Below are 14501 nucleotides of genomic sequence, written 5' to 3' on the forward strand. Positions count from 1 at the left end.
TTTCGCCATCGCCATTGCCCCTCCTGCTCCTCCCCCTCCTCCCCATCCTCTTTCTCAACCCCACCCCCTTGACATTTAGCTGTTTAAGTGCCGGGTGTTGTTGGGTGAGCCGCCGGCTGTGTGAGGGAGACGGACAGCAAGAGCCGGCACTTGCCGCAGCAAAACAATAATAACAACAAAAGGCCGCACCGCAACGGTAAAATGTAGAAGAGGAAGAAGAACAAGAACCAGAAAGAGTTTCGTACACACAAAATGTTGAGGCATTTCATTCACATTTTTAAGGGTTTTCGCTTCTCCCTTTCTTCACATTATCGAGGCCATTGTTGGTTGAATCTGATTGGAATAAGTTAAAAAATAAATTATTTGCAAATGTTTGAGATTGTTAGTTTTCCATTAACATTAGGGGGTTTTTAAAAGGGGAAAGAGGAGGAGGAGTTTTTTTTTACAATTAAAATGTAGCTTTTAATGATTGGAAAATTGTTGAGATACTTGTTATTAAGCTTATTTTTAAATTTGGACTGAAAACCATTTTAAATTTGGAACTTATCTAGTATTACTCCTAAGTTCCCATTGTAATCCCTCAAATGCCGCCAAGATTTGCTATCAGTAATAATAAAATGAAGCAATAATGCGACTGTGAGGTTTTTTTTTTTTTGCTGTATTAAATGTTTGGTTTATTGCCCCTTGTCCACGATGCACGTGATGTGATTTCACGTTTCGATTTATATGGAAACCGGTTAATTGCTTTATTAGTTGGGGTAGTGAAGTGTTTTTTCCGCGCTACCTTAGCAATCGCTTTGATATCAGTGGCCCGATTCCGTGTATTCGATATCTCTTGGCACACTTTATGCACAGTCGTCCAATCAAATCAAGAAGGAGAAATGAGATGATCAAATCAGATGTCTCGTCTCGCTGCGAGTCAACGAACTTTGATGCCGACGATTAGCCAAGGGAAATATATAAACAAATCTATTTCCAAGTTTATGCGATAAATTCACGATATTTTTAGAGCATGAATTCGTGATTGCAGTAGTTGTTGCCACGGTAATTCACAGTTCTCATTGGGACTACGTAAAGCATTATAGCATCCTATATATGCAATTTAAAGTTTTTCACACTGCTTGCACTTCATAGATTTTATGTTAACTTTTTGAATGGAATCTAAAATCCATGTAGCCCTTGACTGCATTGTAAATGTTTGCATGAATCGGATCTCCCATAAACGCAGTATATGTGAAAATACACACAAATCAAAAGTGATCCGCTAAGGTTAGAGACATCTGGGATGCGATGCGACCTTTGAGAGCTTTTGTTTAGGGGCATATGCACATACATATATACCGGTGAATGGGTGTATAAGTATTTGTAGTGCGAGATAAAAAGAGTAAAAACAGCAGCAGCTCCTATCCAATGTCATGTGTTTGATTTATCTACTACCTCCCGCTCCCACTCTTGCTATGCCCCGGCATGTGTTTGTTTGTGTGCATAAACAAAGAAATCAAATTGCCGGCTGAGTGTGACTTACGCGTGCATGCAATAAATACATTCATACATATGTATGTACGTCATGTACGTACATCCACAATAGGTACAACCGAAACGGCAATGGCAGCAACAACAACAATGGCCAAGTAGGCACCGTAATCAAAGGCAATAACAGAGAAACTTGTTGTTGTCACAGCTGACTCTGCCGCCTTCCTCTCCCACTCGCACTCATTCTTTTGGGTAGGAGGAGGAGGAGGTGAATGAAGAGGCAGAGGAGGAGGGGGTTAGCCGGCAAGCTGTGGAGGAAGCAGAAACCAAAACAAAATAAAAATGAAAATCAAGTGAAACCGCGCACAGTCAAAAGAGGAGGGCTCGACTATGATGATGATATGCCTTTGCGCTGTGCTCACTCCCCTCGTATCCCTATCATTCTTTTGGTGCTCATCTCCTCCTCTCACCTCTTTCGCATCGGTGACACATCCTTGTTATGCTCAGACTCCTTGACGAACGGTTCGACAAACCGTTGGATTCTCCTTTGAGGTCAACAGGTGCAAGCAAGCTGAAGAGCAACAAGAACAAGAACAAAAACATCACTTTTGCATACATTAAAGACCTTAAAGAGTCCAAAAAGAGAGGCTTCTTTTTTGGGTTGCCATTTATGCGGCGATGAGTGAAAAAGGGAAAAGGCCGTACCTCCACTTCTTCATTGCATTAACCACTCTTTCTCTGTTTGTGTCTTTGTGTGTTCCCTTTGGCCTTCTTCCTGGTCTACCTTCTCCTGTTGTTGTTTTTATTTATATTTTTTTCCGAGAGAGTGGTGTCTGTGAGCCGGCTTGTTTATGCTGTTTATTCGTATGTGTGTGTGTTGGGTGTAGCTTGTATTGGAGTGCCTTTAAAGTTTGACCTACAAAATCTGGAGCACACAAAACCGTTGCCTTAACTGTTATTGTCCCTGGCGCTGCTCTGCCTCCTCTCCATCTTTCGTTTTACTTTTCTCGCTCTCAAAGTTCCTTGGTTCTTGGCTTTCCTAAAACTTATTTGAGTCTTGAGCCTTTCTTTGCATTCAATCAATCAGGGCTTTTATTTTTTTCATACCTCCCCAAAAATCTTTGTTTGCTTTCTTTTACAATATCTTTTCCTATATCTTGTATCCCTTGAAAAAAAATTAAAATTATTACTAATTCAAGCTTGATAATAACAAGCATTTGTATTGCAAAATATTCAATTTAATTAGTTTCATAAAAAAAAAGCAAAACTAAATAATCGCTTATTTTGCGACAGTTGCCGGTGCTGGCATGATTGCATTTTCAGTTGTTTATCTTTCCGCAACTGCTGTGAATGGGCGCGTGGAGAGTGTGCGACATTGTATTAAAAATTACGCTCGTTCGAGTTGTGCACGTACATAATTCCATTCCCGGCAGAGCCTGCAGGGCAGGGACGTCCCTGAACCCTCCTGATTGCCACCCTCCTCCTCCTCCTCCTCTACTGACGCTGCCAGTGCCACAGCCACCTCCTCATCCGCACAGCACACACAACCCTTACAACTGCCGGCTTTACCTTTCTGCCTCGAAATCGCATTTGCCACGTTTTTCTCCCTTCGCACAATTTATATGCAGGCCTTGCCTGTCTGTCCTCCCGTACGTCAGTCCGTGGGTGTGTTTCTCTGTGTGTGTATATATCTGTGTCTGTTGGTTATGAAATTATAAAGCCAGGAACAGGAGCAGGGAGCAGGAGAAGAAGCAGAAGACCACTCCCTTGGCTGCTGTGTGTGCGCTGCGCTTTGTTTTTGTTCCCGCGATATTTTAATACATGTAGCCGGCTTTTAGCTGGAAAACCCACCACCATCTCTCGCCATCACCAGAGCCGAACCACCATCAGGCAGTTGTTTCTCCAGCCCCTGCCGCAGTCCCTGCTTTCAGCTCCTGGTCCTCCGCTTGTGCCTCTCCATTCCATGAACTCTTGAACGTAATTCCGACCGACGTTCCAACCGTCATTCGTTCGTTCGCTCGTTCGTTACACTCATTGTACGCCTGGCTGTGAAATGTGTATGTGTGTGTGTTTGTGCCACCGTACGACCCTTGCTGCATTAATTCAAATTCCACTTCAGCTTCTACCCCGCCCGTTGTTGCCGTTGCCGTTTCTGCTTTTGATTTTCATCCATGATGAGTTTTCCCTTTTTATACCCTTTGTCACAAAAGAGTATTTTAGACTTGGTAAGCCCTTTGTGACGCGCTTCGAATTTTAATATATTTATGTCTGATATTACGTGTAACTTGTACAGAGTTTAAATTAAATGTATGATTAAGATACGATATTTTTGATATAGAAAAGTGAAATAAAAGTTAGGGTATAAAGACTTGGGATTGCCGCATTTAGCCCCTTTCTCGTTTCAGTTTTACTTTATTTCTCGTTGCCTGGCTTCGTTGGTGCGCCTGGCTCGTTTCGTTTCGTTTCCTTTGCTGGATCGTTCGGTCGCTCCTCACACAGATACACACGCACACCGAGTATGAAAACCATCCATTCATGTTTCCTGTCACCCTGCAGTGGACCGACCGTCGTCGTCGTTGCTGTCGATTGTTGTTCTTGTGCTCGTTGCCCGAACGACGGGATCTGGCTTTGGCTATATGGTTCTGTCCTCTGGCTTTGGTTCTTGCTACGACTCTGGCTTCCTTTCCTTGCATTGCAATTCCTTTCCTTTGGTCAGGCTAACTATGATATGTACGGTGGCCTGGTGCAGTGATGGCAGTGTTTTGTAGTAGGTTTCTAGCGGAAAATAAGTTAAAATATATTTATAACCTTTTAATTTAGTACCATTATGAAAAAAAGGAAAATATATTTTTGAATAGAAAGAGACAAGACCCTCAACCTTAAACGTACATATATGTATATCTTTTAAAATGATTAACAAAAAATGTAACTAGGAATTTATTATTTTTAAAGATTTGATAAACTATTGAGCCATTCAAATATGTTTTTATGAATTATTTTTTATGTTTTTGTTGTGTGATTTTCCTTAAAAAATTCTCGAAATCTGATGATAGTCAGAACCTCAGAAAAAGCCAGAGATACCATTAAAGAAGCTAAGCTGGATGCACTGGGACTCTTTTATTCGTTCCCTCCTTGGCTGTGAGTTTCCATTAGATTTATTGCCACATTTTACTCCGGGCTGTGGCATTCGCAGTGATGTTGCCAGCAACATTTGTGTGTGTATGCCGCTGAGGGGGGTTTTTGGGTATGGGTTTGGGTTTTGGTCGGTGTTTGCGAGGACGAGGGCGAACAGTGCTCGTCTGTGCAAGCTTGGCAAGCGCCTCTCCACTTGCTATGTCAGACGGGGTGCGCTGTTTGCGACTCGGTCCGCCTTGTCGCACCACGTCAAGTTGAAAATCCTTTCATTAATGGCATCCAAAGCTCTTTCCCACACACACACTTATATATACAACCACATGCATGCTTGTTTTTTGCTCATCGTCCTGCTCCAGTTGTCTACCGCAGCACAGAACACGGAGCAGCACAAGCCATGTTACGTTCCTAGGCAAGGTGTCGTCTCCGTCTCGGAGCTCCTTTTCCCCGGCTTTGTGTTGCAACTTTGTCGTTGGTTGGCCGCCCGCTCCTTGTGTGTGCTTGTGTGTGTTCATAAGTTTCACTTTATATTCCACTCAAGTGGATTTCTTCTGGCGCTGTGACGGGTCACGGAGTACGGAACCAAGAGCCAGAAACGGCTGGCAATCGACTGTCAGACGGACGGACGAACCCCCCTGCTCTGGCCCCGTTTACTCGTGTCCCTGCCCTAAGTTATGCGTCTCTTCCTTCAGGACAGAGCTCCGTAATTTGAACTGATTGGATAGGACTGGCACAGTTTAGAATACAATTGTAGGTCTGTGAAATTCTAATTCTAATTTGGAACTTGATAGACAAATTTAGAATAATTGTCAAAATAAAAAGAAAACTTAATAGAATTTGTCAACATTTAAATTCTTAAATGCCTGGGTAATATTTTAAGTTTACCCTAAAAAACCAAAAATATATATATATAAGAAAATGCTATCATTTTAACCCTCAACTGTTTGTAATCGCATGTGCGGGTGTATTTGCCGTTATAGCGGTAAATATTTCAACTTTTTATTGCCAGCATTTAGGATCCTTTCGCACAGCATATTTTTTGAATTGTCTCTTTTTTAATCTGCACATTTGTGACTGTCAAGTGACAACTCACCCGCCAGAGGGTGCGTCGCTGTCTCTCCCTCCTCCCCCTCCTCTACTTCGATGTGTGTTCGGTATACACACACTCACGCATCGAGCCACAGTGGGCGCCAAATAATTAGGGACACTTGGTGCCCGGGTCAATTCCAATTATCGTTGCACTCGGCTTCAGTTCTTGTGGCTCGGGGGGGGCTTTCAAACATTAATTGCTGGAAATTTCCAATGTATAGAGTGACAGAGAGAGAAAGAGAGAGTTCTAATCCGAGGACATCCACTGTACGAGGATATACGAGGGTGTCTCTGTGTGCGTATTTGTGCGCGCATTTACGGGAATTGGTTGTTGGAATATCGATTAAAATGATATATATATATATGAATGTATATACAATAAAATGGAATGTGCATTGCACACAGACGCACAGCATTGGCGAAGCCAAACGCAAATAATTGATGAATTGCATGCTGAAAGAGTGCGGGAGGATATAAATAGAGAGAAAGAGATAGAGCGAAGAGATGTCTGTAATTAAAAACCAATGCGCTGTCTCCGTCAGGCTGCTGTTTAACCCTCTAAATTCCCACGCGACATATCGGCACCTATTCATAAAATGGGTTTTAATTATGTGAAACGTTTTAATCTTTTAAAGCTGTTTGTTTCGAATCTTTTTAAAAATATGTTAACTTGTTTTATTAATGATCTTAGAATAAATTGATATTTATTTTTGGACTTAAGTATTTGAAAACTAATTAGAGAACATTTTAGATTATATTTATAGGGTTAATAACTCATTCAACACTGATTATATATTTATTTTGGGGGAAACTGGCGGAGCCGCCATCCTTTGACTCTTATTGATCCAATTTCGCTTTTCCATCCGCAGACAAACACTTCCAGGGGTCAGTCACCCTATCCGCCGGCTCACGGTCAAAATTCTGGTTCCTATCCTAGTTCGCCGCAGCAGCAACAACAGCAACAGCAGCAGCAGCAACAACAACAGGCGGGACAGCAGCCCGGTGGCCCTGTGCCTGGCGGACCTCCACCAGGCGCCGGGCAGCAGCAGCAGCCGCCGCAGCAAAATACACCGCCAACATCTCAATATTCGCCGTACCCGCAACGCTATCCGACACCGCCGGGTCTGCCGGCAAGTGGACCCAACCATCGAACTGCCTACTCGACGCACCAGGTAAGTGAACTGTCTAAGGGCCTAGGGAGAGCAGCTTGCTGTAAGAGATTGCTTTAATCGATCAACTTTCGATTTGAAACCATTTGCAGTATCCCGAACCTAATCGGCCTTGGCCAGGCGGCTCTTCGCCCAGCCCCGGACCCGGACATCCCTTGCCGCCCGCCTCACCGCACCACGTGCCGCCGCTGCAACAGCAACAGCAGCCGCCACCGCCACATGTCACCGCAGGCGGACCGCCGCCCAGTAGTAGTCCGGGTCATGCACCGAGTCCATCGCCGCAACCATCGCAGGCATCGCCCTCACCGCACCAGGTAAGCGAAAGTCGTATAATAATGCTACTTCCGTCGACTTAAAAAAAAAAAGTATAACAAAATTATTTCGAAGAAGGGAGAAGGATCTATTGAAGTAGGAAACCAATTTTTCAATTATTAGTAAATGTTATCCAATCATTCACTCTTAGATGTTTTGAGGAACTGGTTTGTAAATAGAATAATTGCAATGTTATCTTTTGAAAAGAAAGGTAAATAGGCTTCTTCTTGAGCTGCAAATGAATAATAAATAACGCGTAATCGTGGCCGGTTGTATAAGTGGTGCTCCTACAGCTCACCCCATACCCAGGATATATCAGATCGAAATGGCCAAGTACTTGTACATTCATTTGGATGTTTTGCCATAGAGGAGCATTCGACACCGGCACCCGGCCCCCATCCAACCCCCAGTTCTTCGTTCCATTCACGACGACTCTGTATTGTTGGCTGGCTGGCAGCTTTTCTAGATAATACACACATCGAAAGTGGGTCAATAAACTGTGCTGCGTGAACAGCACGTGAACTTGACTCGTGACGTCACACAACCATTCACGTCTACGTTTGGCACAGCGCACTCTTTACCTGCGTTAACCACGCCGGCTCCCCCTCTCCACAATCCTGATGCTTCCCCCCATCCACCGACACCTTACCCAACAAAACACAGCAATAGCAACAAGAGGCAGCGGTAGTAGGCAGTCTACAAAAGTTGTTCAGGTCAAATGTTTATGCCTGGCCATGGCACTCGCACCCGTATCCGTAATTGTACTCAAACTGGTACTCATATTTGTACTCTTACTCATGCTTTGCATTGGCACTTATTTTTGAGACTCCTCTCAGATTTTCCTTAACGAATGAATATGAATACTTATGAATTTCTGGTGTATTAAAGTCAACTAAGCTGGCATCCCTTAATTAAAGGTTTAAACTCCATTAAAGGGTTAAACTAGTCATTTACTTTCTAGTATTTTAATAGAATAATTTTAAGTCAAATTTTCCAGGTATTTACCAGAAAATTTGAACTTTATACTCAATTTTTTTGTGATGCTTAAGCATGCATTTCTTGACATTATTCTTGATATTATTTCCATCGCATAAACGCAGTTTTTATGTATGTCTATCGCTTGAACTTGAACCGCTATCGCATCCCATTCTCAAGACCCCCGTGTTCACCCTTCTTTCCCATGTCTTTTAAATTGCTTTTAGCCTTATCGTTGTTGTTGTTGTTTGTTGTTGTCACCGTTGTCGTCGTCTTGATTTGTTTTTATGAATTTTAATGATTTTTATTTTGTTTTGATTACTATTTCTTTCTGCCGCGGCATTTTCTTCCCCTGTTTTGTCTTTTGTTTTATTTTTCGCATCGCCGGCAGTCGTCTGCCTTCTTTCCCCTTTGCCAACCGTTGTCTGCCTTCCATCTCCAGTTTGTTGTATGCACGTGTCATCAGTATTTGCGGATGCCGAAGGTAAATGTGCAGTCAAATTTTCCGACTACCATCTTAGGGCTTTAGACATCACTCTTTAAATTTGAGCCAAGATGTTAATTAAACATAGGGGAAGAAAGGTACTTTAAGCTGGCTAGTACTTGTATTTATATAGCAACTGTCTGTGCCAGTATGATGCGCCTGCGGATGTGTGTGCGTTTGTGTTTTGTACCCCATTTATTCATTCAGCTTGTCCGCGGCCGCCGTGGCCTCCGCCTCCTCCTTTTCTGCTCCACCTCCTACCCTGCGCCGTCTCGACAATCCTCCGGTGCCTCATACCATTTCTTTATGTTGTATTTTGGTTTTTTTTGTACCCCTCATTCCCTTTATATTTGATACATACATACATACATACATATATATGCACCAGCACACTCGCATGGCTACACTCAAGATCACACACAAAGCGTCTGTTACCATATATACGTATATATATTTGGGTCAATGCCAAGGTCATTGTTGTTCTTGTTCTTTGCCTTTTTTTTCCTCCATCTCCTTTATGTCCCCGTAGTTGTTGTTTAGCGGGTTGTTTACATTTTATGGTTATATATTCTCCTTACAAATCATTTTGGTTTGTTTTTACAATCCCTCAACTCCAGGCTTGCCTTTCGTGTTGATTTTCATTTATGGTTTTAGGATAATTATAGTCCAGGCTTCAGCTATGCAATTAATATCTTAAAAACATCAGCTTGATTGAAACTAAGAAGCACAGATCTGGTCACGCAGTTCTCTTGCACATTCAGTTTTTCAAAAGATAGCCAATCATATTCAGTATCTATGAATATTAACCAAAAGCTATCCTTATTCAAAGCGAAAGACTGACTCGATTCCAATAGAAATCAGAATCGATTTCAATGGAAACCCCATTGCCTCATGGAAACTAACCAACCGATTTGAATTTATAATTGGGTGTTGCAAGGTTAAATCCCGCTGCTTGCCACTGGAAATAAAAAGCCAGCCAGCCGAAAAACGAACAGCGAACAGCCAACAGTAATCAGCAGCAGCAGCCAGCAGCAGCAGCGGCTGCCAACACTCAATTTAAGCCATCCTCCTAGTGGGGGAGTCCCCGCCTGTGTTTAAACTGGTCGATTTCATATTGCATTTCGTATAAGCCGCTTTAAATTCACAGTGTGCGCAGCAGAGCAAAAGCCAAATGGTTGAAATAATTTGCAAAACTGCCGTCCACACATATGTACATATACATACATAGATATGGTTTTACATAAATACATATATATTGCTTATGATTTCAGTTTCCAGTGACATTTTTATTGATTTTCAAGAGCCAACACGATGATGATTGACCATTCATCGTGGTGTCCCACTTCAAAAACTTATTTCAAGATTATTCTGCATCATATTCTCTTTGGGCAATTGCCATGACTATCTCTGCTGCATGCCGCCTATATCAGCATCTGAAATTTTACGGGCCAACTGCTGAAACTGCTGCTGCTGCATTCATTTAATGCCTTCGCCCGCAGTACACGGTTGGGGTTTTTGGGCCAGAATTCGTATCGTATCCGACTGCGACGGCGAATGCGAATGCGAACCCAAAAGCCCCCAAGTGCCACATGGCCCGGACTGTCTGTTCTGTCTGCCAGTTTGCCTGTGTTTGCCTCTCTGTGCCTGCCAACAACTGCCTGCCAATGAACAATTTTGCCGGTTTTTTACTCTGTCCGCTGTTACTGGGATTTTAGTGCTCCGCTCTGCCGCTCCACTCAGTGCTCGACGATTCTGCAGCACCGCCGGGCTCTGGCTCTGGCTTTGTTATTGTTGTTGTTCTTGGCAGCGGCGGCGGCGGCATCATCATCGTTTTTCATTTTAACAGGCGCAGCCAGGAAAAAAGGCAAAAAATAAAAGTATAAATAAAAAGAACGAACGTTCATTTCAGTCGCTGGCTGATGTTGGACCGAAAGAAAAAGATAGTGAAACTTAAAGAATCTTTGGCAAAATTATGTTTTAACTTATATTAAAAGGGCTCTGAGTGCCATAAAATTGTATATTTTCGTGGCCATACGTTATTGGGAATTTGGATTAAAACTTAAAAATCTAAGGTATTAGGCCTAATTTGGTGCCATTGCAAATAAAATTCTCAAGTACGAATTCGACGGGAAGCCACGCAAAGTTTTGAGGCTATTTGTAAAATAAGTACTGAGGATATTATTTGTTCTGTGAGCTGCTTGATTAAAATGGAGAGAAACTTATATAGTTTAAATGAAAACTCTGCTCCCTATTAATTTTGCTTTGATTTTTACTATCCAATTTATCAGGTTTAAGGCCTCAATAAATGAAAATGTTTATAATTCCCTAATGATTTTGAAGTTGACTCATGACATAGAAGTAATTCTATTATAAGCCTTTAGCTATTATTTGGAAATAATGTAAAAATATGCAAACATTGTACTTTAAAAGCATAATTCTGCTATTGGTTTCTGTGTACTGCCTTCGTTTTAAATGCATACATATTTATATAGATATATATATATATGCATATATATAGAGAGAGCTGTGTGTTTGTGTTCGCTTGTTTTTCAGTTCACTCGTTTGGATACACACCACGAACGAAACGAAACGAAACGCTGCGAACGAGTCGGGGTCGGATTTGGATCGGTCCGGACAGCAGCGGAGCTCTGGGCTTTGCCTTTTGCTTTAGCTCCTGCTCTGGCTCTGGCTCTGGCTCTTGCCGGTTCTGGCTCTGACGCTGACTGTGACTCTGACTCTGACTCGACTCTCTAGTTGTGGAGCCCAGTGTGCGATTCATGGGACATTTGTCTGAGCTCTTAGAGTGGTTGACTGCCTGCTTCGTTTGCTTTTACTGCTGGCTGGCTGCCTGCCTGCCGGTCCGACGCTTAGTCAGTTCGCCAGCAAGTGGTCAGGGGGAGAGGGCGAGCGTTGCAGGCGGGGATTGGAGGAGACTGCTCTGCTGGCACAGCGAACGAATAAACGTACATACGAAGCGAAACAAAACGAAGCGAACGAACCAAACCCAACCGAACCGAGCAGATCCAAAGCGACTTCTGCTGTTGTTCGCTGTTAAGCGAATATACGAGTAGAATGTCTGCCTCTATATACAGTTGAACTTCTTTAACTGGGACGATATACATATTAAATCCTATTATAAATTATTATTTAATATATCTGGTTTAGGCAGAGGTGGGAAAATACATTTGTAGGTTATATCACACTGACTTTAGGCTTTCAGTTTATAATTTTCTTTAAAGCTAGATAGTAATATTGCTTTCACATAGTCTTGGATAAAATTTCAAAACTCCTAAGAGGTTTTCTGAGAGGATCCAACTTTTATAAAAAGATCAATCAATTTAGAAGTCAGACTGTATATTCATTTACGACCTGTGTCTGCCTGAGTTGTTCCCTTGTGCCATTTGCGCCATGCATACAACCGCACAAACTTTCGATTCGCTCATAAAATTTCCAAGCAAGCACAAACAGAAATTGCATGAGCATACGGACAACTCGGATTCAGATTCAGACTCGGATTCAGACTCAGATTGGGGAGTCGTGGTCGGAGTCCCACACTTTGAGGATGTCTAATGAGCGACAGTGTGACTGCTGCCTGCCGCTCAGCTGGGCTCTGTTCTTTCTCTATGTTGTAGCTGCTCCTCTGGCTCTGCGGCTAAACCCCCTCTCGATCCGTAAAAAAAAATAGCACTGCACTTTAGGGGGTGGAGATGGCTAGCAAGAGAATGCTGGATGTGGTAAAATATTTTTTGCCCACTTCCCATTCTACCACACTGGTAGGTTTCTATACCCTATCATTTGGAGTTTTCAATTGTGCATAATAGACTGTTGAGACTAATCATAAAATTATTGAAATATGAATTATATCTATAAGATTAATATTGTTATAGAGAAAGGAAATGTATCTTATAGATACTCCTTTATTATTAAAATTGGTCATGTTGTTATAGAGAAAAGAAATGTATCTTATAGATACATTTGCCTATTTATTAACGATTTAAGTTGTTTTCTATAAACTTATTTTAATAAGTAGGACACGATTAAACACAGAATGTCAAGTTCGGAGTCCGACAACAAAAATCAACCTGAAAATCATTAATCTAGCAGGATATTTGTTTATATCTCTGTAACCGTTAGCGCTACTGTCTTTGACCCAGACATTGTGTAAGTTTTCTTATCGTATTTCTTTCAGTTTAGAAAGAGACATTATGTCCCATCAAGAACTTATAATTATTGTTCTCCTGTCAAGGGTATTTCAAGCTGCGATTCGAATGCATTAGCTAGCCTCTTCTCTTGTTTTCATTTTTATGATATCCCCGAGTTTATTACTTTTTCTCTTTCGCTGGCTGGCTGGCTGCTGGCTGTGTTTATAATTTCCCTGGCCCCGTCTGGGCTCCTCCACCGTATGTGTGCCGCTCCTTTGTGCCTTTAATTCGCTTATTTTTTTATCTCTCGGTCCCGCCGCATAACAAGCACATGTAGTATGCCACAGACCTTGTTCTTTATTTTTGTTTTTTGCCCGCTTGCCACATTCATCGCTAAAGGTTTTAAGGTGATAAGCCACAAAGGTCCCAGCCGAGTACCCAGTACCTGTACCGGCAGAGCAGCTGACAGCCAGACATAAACATACCTGGCCACAAGCAAGCACACCTATTCCATATCATACATATTTCTTCTTATTTAAATGAACGTGTCTACATATATGACACGGCAGAAAGCCGCAGCAAAGGTGAAGTGCTGTGCTGCGCCGTCTTCGAGAGCCCAGAGCCAAACTTGTGGCCAAAATGGTGCTGCATCATCGTGGCATCTTGAAGGCAGGAGATAGTGATGATGATGATGATCGCATCCTCAAGTGGGCTCCAAGGGCGATCTTGCAGAGATCACGATCCCGAATGTCGAACTCACTTTTGGCGCGCAAATCTTGACTGATTTCTATTTGTATCTGATGGATTGCGCAGGAGTTTGCTGTTGTTCTTGTTGTCTGTTTATTTATTTTGATTTATATATCTTTGTATTGCTCAAACCTCGAGTGCGCGAATTCTGTTTTTATGTTTTGTGTGCTTGCCTCGCATTATTTTCGTTATAAATGATTTCATTGTTGTTGTTCCCGCTCGGCGCTTGTTGTTTTTCTTTTCCAAGTAATTTTTCTACGCGACCACAAAAGAGAGCGCCAAATACAAACGTGGGCCGACCGACCCCCCTTTAATGCCGCCCCGGTTCGCCGCCGCACAAAGCATTCTATCCGGCCTGGCCTTTAGCAGCTCCCCCCGGCTCCTCGCTTCTGCTTGCCTGCTGCTCCCGCCTTTGCCTTTTGCCGTTGCTTTTGCTTTTGCTGCTTGCTTGCTATTCTCGTCATCGTCTCGCAACTCAAGTGTACGCTGCCACCGCCCTTGGCCCCCCCCCCCAGAACCCCCTCGCAAAAAGCGACTCTACGTCCGTCGTTCGGCGAACGAATGCGAAATGCGAAATACACAGATACGAGAATTACGAATACGAATACGTTCGAATTTTATTATATTCCAACATTTAGAGTGTTCGTGTGCGTGTATCTGTATCCGTGCTAGTGTGTGTGTGTGCCTGTTTCTGTTCCTTATCTACGTCTTTGTCATCGTTGCCGTTGCCTTTCGTTCGCTTCGAGCGCGCCATAACTACCACAGCCACTTGCCCGGTCCCCGGGTAGCCAGCCACAGCCATCGACATCGCCATAGCCAAAGACCCTTCGTAACCCCCCCTTTGGAACGCTTCAAGTTGCAGCCGTCCGACGCCGTTGTCGCTCTTTGCTCTTCGTTCGTCGTTCGTTCGCTGGTTGGTTCGTTGCTTGCTTGCTTGCTTGGTTTTGTTGGTTCGTTCCACATAGCTTTTATGCCCCA

General features: G+C 42.9%; 1 protein-coding gene and 1 long non-coding RNA gene across 8 annotated transcripts in view; one reads left to right on the plus strand and one right to left on the minus strand.

Annotated features, from left to right (window-relative positions):
- Positions 1-14501, plus strand: part of osa (trithorax group protein osa) — a 30773-nt gene that overhangs the window by 3080 nt on the left and 13192 nt on the right. For all 7 annotated transcript variants that reach the window (XM_070286404.1, XM_070286411.1, XM_070286408.1 and 4 more), the window contains 2 exons: positions 6564-6866; positions 6956-7177. In XM_070286404.1, the coding sequence (XP_070142505.1) occupies positions 6564-6866; positions 6956-7177 (525 nt within the window). The remainder of the gene's footprint in view (positions 1-6563; positions 6867-6955; positions 7178-14501) is intronic.
- Positions 6765-11657, minus strand: LOC121501841 (uncharacterized). Its single transcript, XR_011445110.1, has 3 exons — positions 11209-11657; positions 6966-7214; positions 6765-6904 (listed from the first exon to the last, which is right to left on the minus strand). It is a non-coding gene; the product is annotated as an uncharacterized lncRNA (long non-coding RNA).

Source organism: Drosophila kikkawai, chromosome 3R (assembly GCF_030179895.1).
Source record: "Drosophila kikkawai strain 14028-0561.14 chromosome 3R, DkikHiC1v2, whole genome shotgun sequence".
Taxonomy (NCBI): domain Eukaryota; kingdom Metazoa; phylum Arthropoda; class Insecta; order Diptera; family Drosophilidae; genus Drosophila; species Drosophila kikkawai.